The sequence below is a fragment of the Neoarius graeffei genome, chromosome 17 (genome assembly GCF_027579695.1).
Source record: "Neoarius graeffei isolate fNeoGra1 chromosome 17, fNeoGra1.pri, whole genome shotgun sequence".
Taxonomy (NCBI): domain Eukaryota; kingdom Metazoa; phylum Chordata; class Actinopteri; order Siluriformes; family Ariidae; genus Neoarius; species Neoarius graeffei.
In genome coordinates this window covers 32,057,551-32,073,956 of record NC_083585.1, presented here as the reverse complement: position 1 = coordinate 32,073,956, position 16,406 = coordinate 32,057,551, and the positions used below count along the sequence as shown (strand labels likewise).

The following is a 16,406-nucleotide window of genomic DNA, read 5'->3' as shown; positions in this document are numbered from 1 at the left end:
CTAGCAATGGTGCACACCTGTTGTATTCACGGCTGTCGTAATAGGTCAGATGATGAAGTCAAGCGGAGCTTTTATGGAATTCCCACTGTACGGGAGCACTCAGCATACAAAGGAGAAATCTATGGCTTGCGAGAATCAACCGCAAGGATTATCAGCCTTCCAAACACAGCAAAGTCTGCTCCGATCATTTTATAAGTGGTAAGTTGTTTAAATCAATTGTGTTAAGTTTGTTTTTGGAAACCAAAACATCGTGTAAACAATCTCTGGAGAATGCCTAACTGGAACTGCTGAGTGTACGTTTACATTGTAATGTACACTTAATGTTGCTCGTTTGTCACGTTTCTATTTGACACTTGTCACTTCACTCACGCAAGGGTCACTTTTGAAAAACATTTTAGGTCTATTCTGTATGATTTGATTGCTGTTTGGGATGCAAACAGCGCGCGCCTTTTGACGGATGCCGCCTGAATCGCGCAGATCCGGGGTTTTTTTTTTTTAGGGGGGGCGTTGGAGTGTCTGATAATTTCAAAGTAAATTCTGTATTAAAATTACTAAAGCAAATCCGTTAGTCCATGAAACAGGAAGTATAAGGATGAGAGAAAAACAGTTTAAATTGGGAAGCTGCGCACACTTGTGCAGCCCGAGCGGTGTGCAGGACTGCGCAAATGTGCACAGCTTCCCGATTTAAACTGGCTTTTTCTCATCCTTATACTTCCTGTTTCATGGACTGTAATGGATTTGCTTATTTAGTAACTTTAATACAGAATTTACTTTGAAATTATAATCAGACACTCCAACACCCCCCTAAAAAAAAAAAAAACGGATCTGCGCAATTCAGGTGGCATCCACCAAAAGGCACGCTGTGAATGTAAAGTTGTGTATATATCAGACAGCCTTTAAAGTTTGATGAAGTCAGTTTCAGGCTTTGGCAGCCCTGCATAGTCACTTGAAAATGCATCTTTGTTCACTTCGTAGGGGTCAATTCCCCCAATCTAGGCCAGTTTGGCTGCATACTGTTGTTGTGAGATGTCGTCTAATGTATCTATATACTTCTGTTTGCTTGATTTTGCCGACATTGATCTTTATTTTAGAAAACTGACTATATAATTTCATAAATTCGTCCGAGATAACGTAGCCGGTAGTGGCGATGGTCCGTTTTGTTTGCCCCACAAGATGGCGGCTGGGGGGGCGTTCCCCGGAATGCCATGACGTCAGTGAAAACTATCTATTGTTTGGAGACCTTTGGGGAGTGGGGTTCCTCCTTTCAGGAGGAAGAACACCACCTCAGAAGGACCCTGAAAATTAGGCGAGTTCTCATGTTTTCAAAAAAAAATCAAGTATATCCAGCACTCCTGCTTCAGTTCACTTTGCACTGTCTTTTGGTGCAACTCATTTTACACAAAAGGCAAAATGAAATTACTTTTCAGTCAAGATTATCTTTAAAACTATATTGTCACTGTAGTTAGCATAAAGGCACATTGCATAATATCATGCTAAGTACATGAAACCTCATATGGTGTGACGCATCATACGGTGTGACAGGGTTTTCGTCACACCATATGATTGTCACTATATATGAACTGCATTTAAATACATAAATAATGCTCTTGGATACATATTATAACTAATAGTTAAGTTTATTGAATTTTGTCCTTTTAACACTGATACTACATTATTCACAAACTTAATATTTATACACCAACTCAATTTGGTGAATCTCTACTTCCATAAGGATCCCATTTTGAAGCTGAATACATGTTAAACTACAGTATTTTGCCACTTAAATGTTTCCCTTTATTTTCAGTTTGAGGCAGATTTCAGTAGATGGCGAGAGATGGTGAGTAAAGAAAGAACAAGGAAATGCAGGGAGAGATTAAATGCAGATTCTGTAAGGAGCGAGGAGGTCCTGAGGAGGAGACGATCAAAGTAAATGGAAACATTTAACTTGGTGATGCAGGGGGCTGCATCAAATAGCCTATGCCAGTTGTACAATGTGCAGTTATGTTGAGACCAAGTTGAAAAGCACATACTTGGGGGGGACTCAGCTCAAAGAAAGCTCTACAGATAAACATACACACGCTTGCACGAGTAAGCACACTGTTTTTAATGACGTATCATCCACACACTTCATCAGCTTGCTGTTCGGTCATTGTTTTGGTATCATCCTCATTTTGAAATGGATTGATGGATTAAATTTTAAATTCAATGATTAGTATTACTAAAGATGATTAGAACTCATGTAGCTAATATTCAGCAGATTAAAATAAGCGCAACATCGAATGAGTACAGTAAGTGGATTAATGTTATAAACATGATTCTTTGCTACTTTGAGTAGAAGTCACTGTTCTATAATAGTTTTCTGATTTTGCTGTAACAAACAATGATTCCAGTTACTTGTCAAACTGTTTGGTTGGTTGTTAAATGCAGGTAATAAAGACTTTTGCATAAAGATTGTTGTGTGGTGTGATTCATCATATGGCATGACACCATGTCATTTGGGGTGACATTCAGAATTTTGAAAAAAAAAAAAAAAAGGCTTTTTGGTTATTAATCATAAATTCATCAGTGTGATAGATGGGGAATAGTGCCAGCAAAGGTTACAAGCATTTTGGTACTTCTATAACAAGGTATACCCAAATTAATTAAGTATATTGAAGGATTACAAGTAATCGTCTGAGTGTTGATAAAGTAAAACAAGCAAAATGTAACATTTGCACAAATATATTTTTATATAGCAATGACCGAGTCAGGATAAATTGACTTATCACACCCTTTTTAATTTAATGCACAATAACGTTCATGTCACACCATATGACAATTTTAATCACCAAGTCTGTAAACTAGTGAACAAATGTAAATTTCAGGACAAAATCTGCAAGACCACATACAGTGGGGCAAAAAAAGTATTTAGTCGGCCACCAATTGTGCAAGTTCTCCCACTTAAAGATGAGAGGCCTGTAATTTTCATCATAGGTACACTTCAACTATGAGAGACAGAATGGGGGGAAAGAATCCAGGAAATCACATTGTAGGATTTTTAATGAATTAATTGGTAAATTCCTTGGTACAATAAGTATTTGGTCACCTACAAACAAGCAAGATTTCTGGCTCTCGCAGACCTGTAACTACTTCAAGAGGCTCCTCTGTCCTCCACTCGTTACCTGTATTAATGGCACCTGTTTGAACTCATTATCAGTATAAAAGACACCTGTCCACAACCTCAAACAGTCACACTCCAAACTCCACTATGGCCAAGACCAAAGAGCTGTCAAAGGACACCAGAAACAAAATTGTAGACCTGCACCAGGCTGGGAAGACTGAATCTGCAATAGGTAAGCAGCTTGGTGTGAAGAAATCAACTGTGGGAGCAATTATTAGAAACTGGAAGACATACAAGACCACTGATAATCTCCCTCGATCTGGGGCTCCATGCAAGATCTCACCCCATGGGGTCAAAATGATCACAAGAACAGTGAGCAAAAATCCCAGAACCACACGGGGGGACCTAGTGAATGACCTGCAGAGAGCTGGGACCAAAGTAAGAAAGGCTACCATCAGTAACACACTATGCTGCCAGGGACTCAAATCCTGCAGTGCCAGACATGTCCCCCTGCTTAAGCCAGTACATGTCCAGGCCCGTCTGAAGTTTGCTAGAGAGCATTTGGATGATCCAGAAGAGGATTGGGAGAATGCCAGATGATACCAAAATAGAACTTTTTGGTAAAAACTCAACTTGTGTTTGGAAGAGAAAGAATGCTGAGTTGCATCCAAAGAACACCATACCTACTGTGAAGCATGGGGGTGGAAACATCCATGCTTTGGGGCTGTTTTTTTGCAAAGGGACCAGGACAACTGATCCATGTAAAGGAAAGAATGAATGGGGCCATGTATTGTGAGATTTTGAGTGAAAACCTCCTTCCATCAGTAAGGGCATTGAAGATGAAACGTGGCTGGGTCTTTCAGCATGACAATGATCCCAAACACACCGCCCGGGCAACGAAGGAGTGGCTTCGTAAGAAGCATTTCAAGGTCCTGGAGTGGCCTAGCCAGTCTCCAGATCTCAACCCCATAGAAAATCTTTGGAGGGAGTTGAAAGTCCGTGTTGCCCAGCGACAGCCCCAAAACATCACTGCTCTAGAGGAGATCTGCATGGAGGAATGGGCCAAAATACCAGCAACAGTGTGTGAAAACCTTGTGAAGACTTACAGAAAACGTTTGACCTCTGTCATTGCCAACAAAGGGTATATAACAAAGTATTGAGATGAACTTGTTATTGACCAAATACTTATTTTCCACCATAATTTGCAAATAAATTCTTTAAAAATCAGTGATTTTCTGGATTTTCTCTCATTTTGTCTCTCATAGTTGAGGTATACCTATGATGAAAATTACAGGCCTCTCATCTTTTTAACTGGGAGAACTTGCACAATTGGTGACTGACTAAATACTTTTTTTGCCACACTGTATATTTGGAAATATGAGTTGGTAGAATATAATCCAATGAATTCCATGACTTAAATTTGAGATTTTTAAATTTTTTTTTTTTTTTTTGCCAAATGTCAACCACCCACATGCAATTTCCTATAATCACCTCTGTCTCTTATCTCTAGCCACTTTATCCTGTTCTACAGGGTCGCAGGCAAGCTGGAGCCTATCCCAGCTGACTATGGGCGAAAGGCGGGGTACACCCTGGACAAATCGCCAAGTCATCACAGGGCTGACATGGACAGACAACCATTCACACCTACGGTCAATTTAGTCACCAGTTAACCTAACCTGCATGTCTCTGGACTGTGGGGGAAACCGGAGCACCCGGAGGAAACCCATGCAGACACAGGGAGAACATGCAAACTCCACACAAAGGCCATCGTCGGCCATGGAGCTCGAACCCGGACCTTCTTGCTGTGAGGCGACAGCACTAACCACTACACCACCGTGCCGCCCCTAATCACCTCTGTATTTATACTAATCAGTTGTTATTATTGTGTATATCGAGACTATCTTCTAAATTCTGCAAGGGTCAAGGCTTCAATTGTAAAATGGTAACCATAAGAAGAGCTACTTCAAGATAAAGAAAATGGAGATCTTGTGAAACTGAAATTTAATAAACTTTATTGATCAGAACTAAAGAAATATTTTAAAGGAGTTAAAACTTGAGTCAATGTAAATTATTTTATACATTAATAGTACTAACACAATGCAAAAATGTTACTGAAACTTCTGTTCAACTGTGATTCTATTAATCTAAACAAAAGTTAACACAACTGCGCTTTTTACTTGTCCGTTAACTTTGTACTTCATTTATGACATCTCAATCAAATGTGCTTTTTTTTTTTTTTTAAACTGGCAACAAAATCCACAAATTCAATAGACTTTTATGAAATGTAAATGTAACTCTGCAAGATAATGCATGCGCAGTACTGACACAGACACCAGTAAACAATGGTTGTTGTCACAGCAACAAGATTCCTGCTGTCTAAAAAGATCAAACAAAGCATGTCACATAAAAATACAAGGAAAATTGTAATTTTTTTTTTTGGAAAACAAGCAAAAAACCCCCTGCGAGTAGCCAGTGATGGCGTGCTTCTCGGCAGCAAAGTCACCGGCTGCCAGCAGTTATGTTAGTATATCTTTTACATAGCTCTTAAGAATATCTTTTCCAAAAGAAGACTGTATTGAAGTCACTCGTTCTCATGATTCTCACGGCTACAGAATAAAGATCATTTAAAGGAACACGCTCAAAGTACAATTACATGCAGAACACCAGATGTGATGACACGAGTTCATGAGTGGCAAAGAAGACAGTGTGCGCTTACAAAGAATCATGTAGAGGACGTTTTGTACATCAAGTTAAATTTTGATAAAGGGTCAACTTCCCTGCTGTATGGAGACTTTTTTTGGACATCCTGTTATCTAGTTTATTTTATCAGAATAAATAAATATCTTATTCTGTTCTATTCTAAATGGCTTCAGAAAATCTTCCTCCTTAATGCTACATGTTTTGAAAGGCAAATGGTCATGGAGATTCAATGAATATGCAAAGTAGCCTATTTCTGAGCATGCACCAGGAGCTACATTTCCCTGAAATCTGTTGAAGAAACCTTTGTCACATGCACATTCAAGCACAGTGAGATTCATCCTCTGCATTTAACCCATCTGAAGCAGTGAACACATGGGCGCGTGGGCAGCCATATGACCGCGCCCGGGGAGCAGTCAGGGGTCAGGTACCTTGCTCAAGGGCACTTCAGCCCAAGGCTGCCCCATGTTAACCTAACTGCATGTCTTTGGACTGCGGGGGAAACCGGAGCACCCAGAGAAAACCCACACAGACACGGGGAGAACATGCAAACCCCACACAAAGGCCCCCATCGGCCGCTGGGCTTGAACCCAGAACCTTCTTGCTGTGAGGCAACCGTGCTAACACCACCACGCCGCCCACAGTGTCCTGTCGTTGGCAATACTGATTGATCACACAAGACTTGTACTTTTCCCCACGTTTTTCAAACCTCGCCTGGTACAATGTTACAGCACATGCTAGCATGAAAATCATGCTGTCACATTTTCCACTTTTTAACTTTAACACACTAACGGTATCACATTCCTATGTTTCTCACTGTCACTATTGGTAGAAAAAAAAAATTAGAGTTGACCTAGAAGTTGTTACTAATGGCCGTGTGACTAAGGCTACGTTTACATTAGACCGTATCTGTCTCGTTTTCTTCGCGGATGCACTGTCCGTTTACATTAAACCACCTGGAAAAGCCGGGAAACGGGAATCCGCCAGCGTCCACGTATTCAATCTAGATCGTATCTGGTCCGGTGCTGTGTAAACATTGAGATACGCGAATATGCTGTGCTGAGCTCTAGCTGGCGTCCTCATTGGACAACGTCACTGTGACATCCACCTTCCTGATTCGCTGGCGTTGGTCATGTGACGCGACTGCTGAAAAACGGCGCGGACTTCCGCCTTGTATCACCTTTCATTAAAGAGTATAAAAGTATGAAAATACTGCAAATACTGATGCAAATACTGCCCATTGTGTAGTTATGATTGTCTTTAGGCTTGCCATCCTTCCACTTGCAAGCAGTAAGTGATATGCGCTGGGATCACACACACAGCGGCTCAGTCCCGAATCGTGGCTTGTGCACTTCACTCGCGCGCTCTGTGAGCTGCGCAGGGCCGGAGTGCGCACCCTCCAGAGGGCACTCGCTGTTCAGGGCGGAGTGATTTGGAGCGCAGGATGCCTGCGGAGCAGAGCGTATCCGTGTATTGGTGTTGCTGTGTGCACGGCTAACGGTTTTAGTGTAAACGCGAATCGTTTTAAGAACGTTAATCTGATGATCCGCTGATTCGACGTAATGTAAATGTAGCCTAAGTCTGAAGTGATAAGTTTTAGTTTAAACTTCTTTCAACATTCAGTTTGGATTAAGAGTTCCTACATTACCCATAATGCAAATCAATTCCACATTGACAGTGGTACCAGTGGGATTTATGCTGCATTCAACTAGAGGTTGTAACTCTTAATTTCTGTCCTCCAGCTAGGAAAAAAAAAAAAAAAACAAAGACCTGTACTCAAGAATTCCTACTCAAGAACGTGGGATAGTCTCCTCAACTCCAAGTTCAGCAAGTGACCTCAAATCAACACAGCTTGATTCAGAGTAGCACATTCTCCCTTTACGCGAGTTGTGCTATATATACACACACAAGTATTAGTTTTAGATCAATGAACTTCCAGACATTCACTCTTAATCTATAATTTTGGCAATACAGATCACTGTTTTGCAAAAGGTAAACATGCACCCATCCTGCTGTTTTATGTGGTTCTCTCATCGGCTAATCCCTTGACAGCAGCACAATGCATAAAATCATACAGATACAAATCAAGAGCTTCAGTTAATGTTCACTTCAAACATCAGAATGGGAAAAACTGTGATCTGTGACTTTCACTGTGGTATGGGTGTTGGTTTGAGTCAGATGGACTAGTTTGAGCGTTTCAGAAACTGCTGATCTCCAGGGGTTTTCACACACAACAGTCTCTAGAGTTTATACAGAATGGTGTGGGAAAAAAAAAAGTGAGCGTGAGAGACAGTTCTGTGGGTGGAAACAAATGCCTTGTTGTTGAGAGGTCAGAGGAAAATGGCCAGACTGGTCTGATATGCCAGGAAGGTTATAGCAACTCTTTACAACCGTGGTGAGCAGAAAAGCATCTCAGCATGCAGCAACAGAAGACCACGCTGGGTTCCACTCCTGCAGCCATGAACAGGGATCTTAGAATCAAGAAACCGTTCCTATTAAAGTGGCTGGCGAGTGTACGTCACCCATAGATGGCGAGCTTGTTGTTAACCAAAGACAAAACATGGAGGCGTTTATACTTTTTTTTTTTCTTTCTCAAAATAAAAAAAAAAGTACAAACTGAAGCAATTCCAATCTCCAACTTCTGAGGAAAACTGAACACAGAATTAGCCCTTGCTTTGTGTCGAACTGCTAAGACTCAATGCTTAAAGGGGAACTGAAGTCATTTTTAAACTTGCTTTATTTCTTAACGTGTTATTCAATTACGTCTTTGGTTTTATTAACCTTATCGTGACTCGTGTTGGCATATTATATTACACTAATTGGCCTTTAGCCATGTTTTTAATGTAGTTCATTTGGTCCACAGTAGGCGTCACTTATCCACACAATCTTCAGGAGACTTATGCGAGAATTCAAACGTGAAGTGTCAGCACCGCCATTTTGAAAACTACTTACACAGCGGCCAGATCGCCATATCGATCCAATTTAGATTTATTGAGATTTGCCAGCTTCATCAGTGATGGAGATTATTCCATACGACTTTGAACCAAGTTGGAGTAGACAAGAGTTGGAAAGACGACAGGATAAGGACAAGTCTGTTGTGCTGGCATTTACATCGTTACTGTCGCACAATTAAAACGTGCCAGATCAGGCGGCTGGTGGGTTTTCAAAATAAGTACGTTTCTGTGATAAATACATATTATACTGAGCGCATTTCCCACATAGTCCTCACTAAAGTTTCGGACAGCACTACAAAATGGCGTCCCCACTACATAGTGCCTTATACAGTGAGTAGGGAGCAATTTCGGACATGGGAAAACTTCCGGCTTGATTACGTCAGCATTTGAAAGAGCATCTTTTGACAAGGTTGGCAGATGTTGGTCACTTTGATTTCCGCTGTACGTTTTACTTCCTTCCTACGATGTCTCACATAGGTCTCGGCGAATTTCGTTTACAGCCATTGCTTTGACTTATGGACTGATATATATTACATAGCGTATTTCAAAACACTCATAACTTGCTACAGCAGTGACATTCATATGTAGGAATGACAAATGCATTCCTACATTTAATAAAATGAGAAATAGAATTTTGATGATAAATTTGCCTTCAGTTCCCCTTTAGGAAGTACTTTAATCCTGTCGTCTGGCCAGCTCTCTCACCTCCTCGTATAGATCATCTGCACAGTCTGTTCAAACAGATCAGGTTCCAAAGCTTCAACTTTCTTGCTAATCCCATCAACAGCAATGCGCTTATTTCATAGATCCCTCACTACTCAAGCCAAGACTCTGCCATAACTCAGAGCAACTGTGCTACAGCTGCACTGCATTCTGGGACTCGGAGTTGGCGGTCTCCACTATGTCTACACTGGAGCGCTCATTACCATGATATTGAACATTCCTGGAAAACGATGACTGAGTAAATCCCTGACCTTTTTGTTTTTCGCAGCTCTTCAATGTCACGGTAAATGCATTGTGACATCAGCTCAGCAGACAAGCACAAACTTCTCACAGAAATACAAAAAGAACAAACAAATTAACAATAATCACTAACATTTAAGTACAAAGATATTTAAGATATTTCAGGGTGTTTCTTTTCCTTTAAGACAAGGCATGACTGTGCAACATCCATCCATTATCTGTAGCCGCTTTATCCTGTCCTACAGGGTCGCAGGCAAGCTGGAGCCTATCCCAGCTGACTACGGGCGAAAGGCGGGGTACACCCTGGACAAGTCGCCAGGTTATTGCAGGGCTGACACATAGAGACAAACAACCATTCACACTCACATTCACACCTACGGTCAATTTAGAGTCACCAATTAACCTAACCTGCATGTCTTTGGACTGTGGGGGAAACCGGAGTACCCGGAGGAAACCCACGCGGACACAGGGAGAACATGCAAACTCCGCACAGAAATAGTCTGGCTAACGCGACTTCAAAGCTCTGCAAGCATTTGGTCTGGCAAAGATATTAAGCCCAACCATTTCCCAAAGTGCGTGGTTGACCCGCCTCCCTGAAATGCCTCAGTTTGCTACTGGTCAAAGCCAGAAAAGGCTGTGACGAAGCTTAAACCAATCACATCACTCTTTCCTCTGACGTATGTGACGCGACGGGGCTAACTGGTAGATTAAACTCTTACCGAAGCCGGTTGGGAGCAAGGCGAAAACGTCCTTCCTTTCAATAAATACCTCCAGGGCTGCTCTTTGCTCCGTTTTCAATGAGAACTTGCTCCATGTTCGTAATGTTTCTAGTGAATGAAGTGCTTCCGGCATAGATTCTGTAAACAATCTATAGCTTCCGGTCGCAGTTCTACTACGTCACTGCCTTGAACACGCCTCTACCCAGGGCCGTTGGAGATGCTCAAAGTTGATTGGCTCCCGATTTTTCGGGAGCTTGGAAGAGCTGTAGATAGCTTGCCTGGCCAGACTAAGGTGGGGTTTACATTAGACCGTATCAGCGGATCATCAGATTAATGTTTTTAAAACGATTAGTGTGCACCCAGCAACACCACTACACGATTCGCGTGCACACAGCAACACCAATACACGGATACGCTCGGCTCCGCAGGCATCCTGCGCTCCAAATCACTCTGCCCTGAACAGCGAGTGCCCTCTGGAGGGTGCGCACTCCGGCCCTGCGCAGCTCACACAGCGCGCGAGTATAGCGCACGAGCAGTGATTCGGGACTGAGCCGCTGTGTGTGTGATCCCAGCGCATATCACTTACCACTTGCAAGTGGAAGGATGGCAAGCCTAAAGACCATCATAACTACACAATGGGCAGTATTTGCATCAGTATTTGCAGTATTTTCATACTTTTATACTCTTTAATGAAAGGTGATACAAGGCGGAAGTCCGCGCCGTTTTTCAGCAGTCGCGTCACATGACCAATGCCAGCGAATCAGGAAGGTGGATGTCACAGTGACGTTGTCCAATGACGACGCCAGCTAGAGCTCAGCACAGCGTATCCGCGTATTCTCAATGTTTACACAGCACCGGACCAGACACGATCTGGATTGAATACGTGGACGCTGGCGGATTCCCGTTTCCCGGCGTTTCCAGGCGTTTTAATGTAAACGGACAGTGCATCCGCGAAGAAAACGAGACAGATACGGTCTAATGTAAACTTGGCCTAAGCTCGCAACAGGCCCTCGTGTTGCGTCACGCTTAGGATGGGCGGGCCCAGGCTAGCACAGAAAGGCTCTCGCTGGCCATGGGGCTCGAACCCAGGACCTTCTTGCTGTGAGGCGACAGTGCTAACCACTACATCACTGTGCCACATCGAATTATAATCTAATGAAATATAAAAATTATGGCACGCCTAAAGTACATCCATTATCTGTAGCCGCTTATCCTGTGCAGAGTCACAGGCAAGCTGGAGTCTATCCCAACTGACTATGGGCAAGAGGCGGGGTACACCCTGGATAAGTCGCCAGGTCATCACAGGGCTGACACACAGACACAGACAACCATTCACGCCTACGGTCAATTTAGAGCCACCAATGGCTCGGTTCTGCTATGATACATGTGCGGAGTAGTCAACAGGTGGAGCGTGCATCACTGGGTCGTTCAACAATGTCAACAATGGTGGACGCCGCACAGCCCAAACCAACAAAAGTAAAGTGTTTATTCAGGGTTTATTGTGGTTTGTTTTAAGTTTAATAACATCTTGTAAATTTTAAAGATACAGAGCCATCAAATAAATGATTTTCGTGATGATAAATAGCCTGTTAAATTGTAAATGTGTCAATTTGATCATTCTTGTCACTGTGAATGTAACCTCGAAGTGCCACACTCCTTGACATTAGTTGATGAGAGTGATATTTGCAGGAAATGGACATGTCCAATTTAATTTCTGTTCGCTTTGGTGTTTTAACATATACTTACTGAAGAGGCTCATAATTTACATTCCCAACTCAAAACATTGAAAGTTTTCAAGGAATATGAGGGATATTATTATTGGGTAGGTTTTTGGAATTGGGCTATGAACCAGAGTTAGGATGTTATGCTGGTATTTAGACATCAACTTCTCAAATATTTGGGGACTGACAATTTGAAATGTTTGAAAACTCACGAGGACTCGTGCATTACCAAATGCTGTGATTGTTTCAACTAATTGAACTTGCATGTCCATGCATTCTCTCCACATTCTCCATAACCGCAGGCAATCTCGAGGGAGCCATGCGTGTTAATTTCTGTTACCAGAATTCTTATCCCCAAGTATATGAACTATACACCAATATAGAATCAGCACTCATCAAAATTTAAATGTATGCATTCTTTTGAGGAAATGTTTGATTATTCAAGTATGCGATTGATTTTTTTATATTAATCATTATGATTTCACAATAACTGGCCCATCAATAACCATGATGAGCACAAATGTACCTTACAGGCCGTGTAAAGTAGACGCGGTTACCCAGACCACAAGCCCTAACTTAAGCACAATAATGGATGTGGCATGGGCGATAATTCACGTATTTGTACATTTGACATTTTATAAGCGTCTAGTCCAGTTAAACATCAATAAAACTTATTAATTCTATCTTATTTCAGCAAAACATTATACAAACCAATGTCACAGTGAGTATTGTTTTGGCTGGGAACGACCTGGAAGTGGAGGACTGATCACAGCGCCATCTGCTGAATACAGCTAAAATGTTGGGATAGCGGAATTGAGCCATTAGCCTAACCTGCATGTCTTTGGACTGTAGGGGGAAACCCACAAAGAGAACATGCAAACTCCACACAAGAAAGGCCTTCACCGGCCTCGAACCCAGGACCTTCTTGCTGTGAGGCGACAGTGCTAACCACTACACCACTGTGCCACTCCGACTGTCCAACATATGTGTAAAACTCTTAAAAGTAATGCTTTAAGTGTAACATGCAGTACTGTGCAAAAGTCTAGACACCCCCTTTTTTTTTTTAAGCACAAGCTTTGTTATAGAGGTTTATTTTACGATTTCTACATTACAGAAACATTTTAGATCAACACAAAATAAAACATTACAGGGGAGAGAGAAGAAAAGTGTTTGTAGCTATGTCAATAAAGAAAGCAGCATATTACATAGACACTTTTCAGACCAAAAAAAAAAAAAAAGTGAACTCTGATGCAAAATTAAGCAGCAAGTGTGACAGTGTGTCCAGAAGAACTGGTTCTGGAAGATGCTCAGCAAAACCTAGAGCTCATTTTATTTATTTGATGCTCCTACTTAAGAAAGAAAAAAAGGCAGAGGATGATCAGGGCAAATATTGACTCTGTTTAGTGCTCCTGTAAAGATCATTTCAAATTAATTATTTCTCATTCTGGACAATGATTTGTTAGGAAAGCAATGGACATTTCAAAAGACTCTTCACACCCCGGTCATTGTCTCTTCCAGCTTTTGCCATCAGGCAAGAGATACAGAGCAATGAAAACCAGGACAAACCGCCGAAAAAAAGTTTCTATCCCAAAGCAATCATGGCTTTAAACTCAAATGTGCAATATAACTATTCTTCGCCCTATCCCCAATGTGCAATTTGTGTGTGTAAGTAAAATTTTATATATATATATATATATATATATATATATATATATATAAAAAACATATATATATTTTATTATATATAAATATATTATATATAAATATATATAATTATATATTATAAAACACATATATATATATATATATATATATATATATATAAAATATATATAATATATAATATATAAAGTGTGTGTGTGTGTGTGTGTGTGTGTGTACATAGAACCAATACAATTGTTTATATTCTGTTTATACTATTTTACCAGTGCACTGTGTACATACAGAACCAAGACAGTTCTGTTTCTATTTTACTAGTGCAATCTGTGTACATAGAACTACAGTTCTGTTTATACTATTTTACCAGTGCACTGTGTACATACAGAACCAATACAGTTCTGTTTACACTATTTTACCAGTGCACTGTGTACATACAGAACCAAGACAGTTCTGTTTCTATTTTACCAGTGCAATGTGTGTACATAGAACTACAGTTCTGTTTACACTATTTTACCAGTGCAGTGTGTACATATAGAACCAATACAGTTCTGTTTATACTTTACCAGTGCAATTTTGTATACTTTATTTTTTCTATAACTCATGAGTCATCAGGACCTTCGATGTCGTTGTAGCTTTGAAAAAGTGACAATAAAGACTGATCTTGGAGCCGAGCTCTGATCATGTGCTGGACGGCACTGAGAGCGCCCAGAAAAACCAGTAAACACGGCCGAACTTACGCAGTTTCTTCCACATGGCGTGATGGCAGGCGATGAATCCTTTCCGGATCGCTGCGCAGACCTCCTCATCGTCTGCCGACCAGAAGCCTCTTTGTTTTTTGATCAGATCCCACAGATGAGTCTGGGCGTACCGAGCGGCGTCGGGGCCGCCGTGCCCATCAAACACGGCGTAGAAAGACACAGCCCTGGCGCGCCGACTGTTCCTCCCCGCAGCGCCCTCCGCCGCTCCATCGCCGCCCCCCGCAGCGACACTGCAGCCCGGCGGGCCGGACAGGCGCGAGCTCCCGCTCCCCGGGCTCTGCGCGCGCTCCGCGGCTCTGTGCTCAAGCTCATCGCTGCCTTTATCCTCCTCCACTTCCGGCTCCCCGCGCTCAGCAGCGGCGGCGTTCAGCTCGTCCTCGCTCGGCTCATCATCCTGTTTAATCTGAACAAAATCCTCCATGTATTTCCGGCCTCCTTGATCTAAATAAACACTTGCTCGACATGAGAAAACGTTTTCCATCGCTGACCGAAAGCTGAAACACAGACCCGATTACAGTTTACACTCCCACAGCACAAGGCTCTTTTTCCAGCTCTTTGTTTATTTTCGACCTTTGTAGGCATGCTCGGAATACGCTGACGTCATACATAGGCTCGTCTTAAAAACAGGAAGTGGTGAAAATAAAAGTCCTCAACACAAATGGCGCAATTTGTATGCGGGTTTTTTTTTATTGAAGTAAAAAAAATAAAAGTACAACCGAGTGCATTATATTCTGTAAACAGAATTATAATCTATCCTTATCCTGTTCTACGGGCGAAAGGCGGGGTACACCCTGGACAAGTCGCCAGGTCATCGCAGGGCTGACACATAGAGACAAACAACCATTCACACTCACGTTCACACCTACGGTCAATTTAGAGCCACCAATTAACACTGGGCTCAAACCCAGGACTTTCTTGCTGTGAGGCGACAGGGCTAACCACTACACCACCATGCCGCCTGAATTACCCATCCATCCATTATCTCATCTCATTATCTCTAGCCGCTTTATCCTTCTACAGGGTCGCAGGCAAGCTGGAGCCTATCCCAGCTGACTACGGGCGAAAGGCGGGGTACACCCTGGACAAGTCGCCAGGTCATCACAGGGCTGACACATGGACACAGACAACCATTCACACTCACATTCACACCTACGGTCAATTTAGAGTCACCAGTTAACCTAACCTGCATGTCTTTGGACTGTGGGGGAAACCGGAGCACCCAGAGGAAACCCACGCAGACATGAGAACATGCAAACTCTGCACAGAAAGGCCCTCGTCGGCCACAGGCCTCGAACCCAGGACCTTCTTGCTGTGAGGCGACAGTGCTAACCACTACACCACTGCCGCCCAAATTATATTCTAATGAAATGCAAATAAAATGAAATAATATAAAAATTATGGTGTGCCTGGGGGCGTCGTGGCTCAGGTGGTTAAGGCGCCATGCCATGAATGCGGGCGACCCGGGTTCGGTTCCGGCCCGGGGTCATTTCCCGATCCCTTCCCGTCTCTCTCCCGCTCGTTTCCTGTCTCTGCGCTGTCCTATCCAATAAAGGTGCAAAAAGCCCAAAAAAATATCTTTAAAAAAAAAAAAAATTATGGTGTGCCTAAAGTCCATCCATTGTCTGTAGCCACTTATTCTGTGCAGGGTCGCAGGCAAGCTGGAGCCTATCCCAGCTGCCTATGGGTGAGAGGCGGGGTACACCCTGGATAAGTTGCCAGGTTATCGCAGGGCTAACACAGAGACAACCAACCATTCACACTCGCATTAACACCTACCATCAATTTAGAGCCTCAAATTAACCAATTAACCCAAAGACATGTCTAACCTGTATGTC

General features: G+C 42.4%; 1 protein-coding gene across 1 annotated transcript in view; it reads right to left on the bottom strand.

Annotated features, from left to right (window-relative positions):
• The window catches only part of ppm1da (protein phosphatase, Mg2+/Mn2+ dependent, 1Da), a 28,464-nt gene extending 13,293 nt beyond the window's left edge, over positions 1 to 15,171 (bottom strand). Inside the window, exon 1 of the mRNA XM_060944022.1 lies at positions 14,551 to 15,171. Within this exon, the coding sequence (XP_060800005.1) occupies positions 14,551 to 15,052 (502 nt within the window). The 5' untranslated portion in view covers positions 15,053 to 15,171. The remainder of the gene's footprint in view (positions 1 to 14,550) is intronic.
• Between the last annotated feature and the right edge of the window lie 1,235 nt (positions 15,172 to 16,406).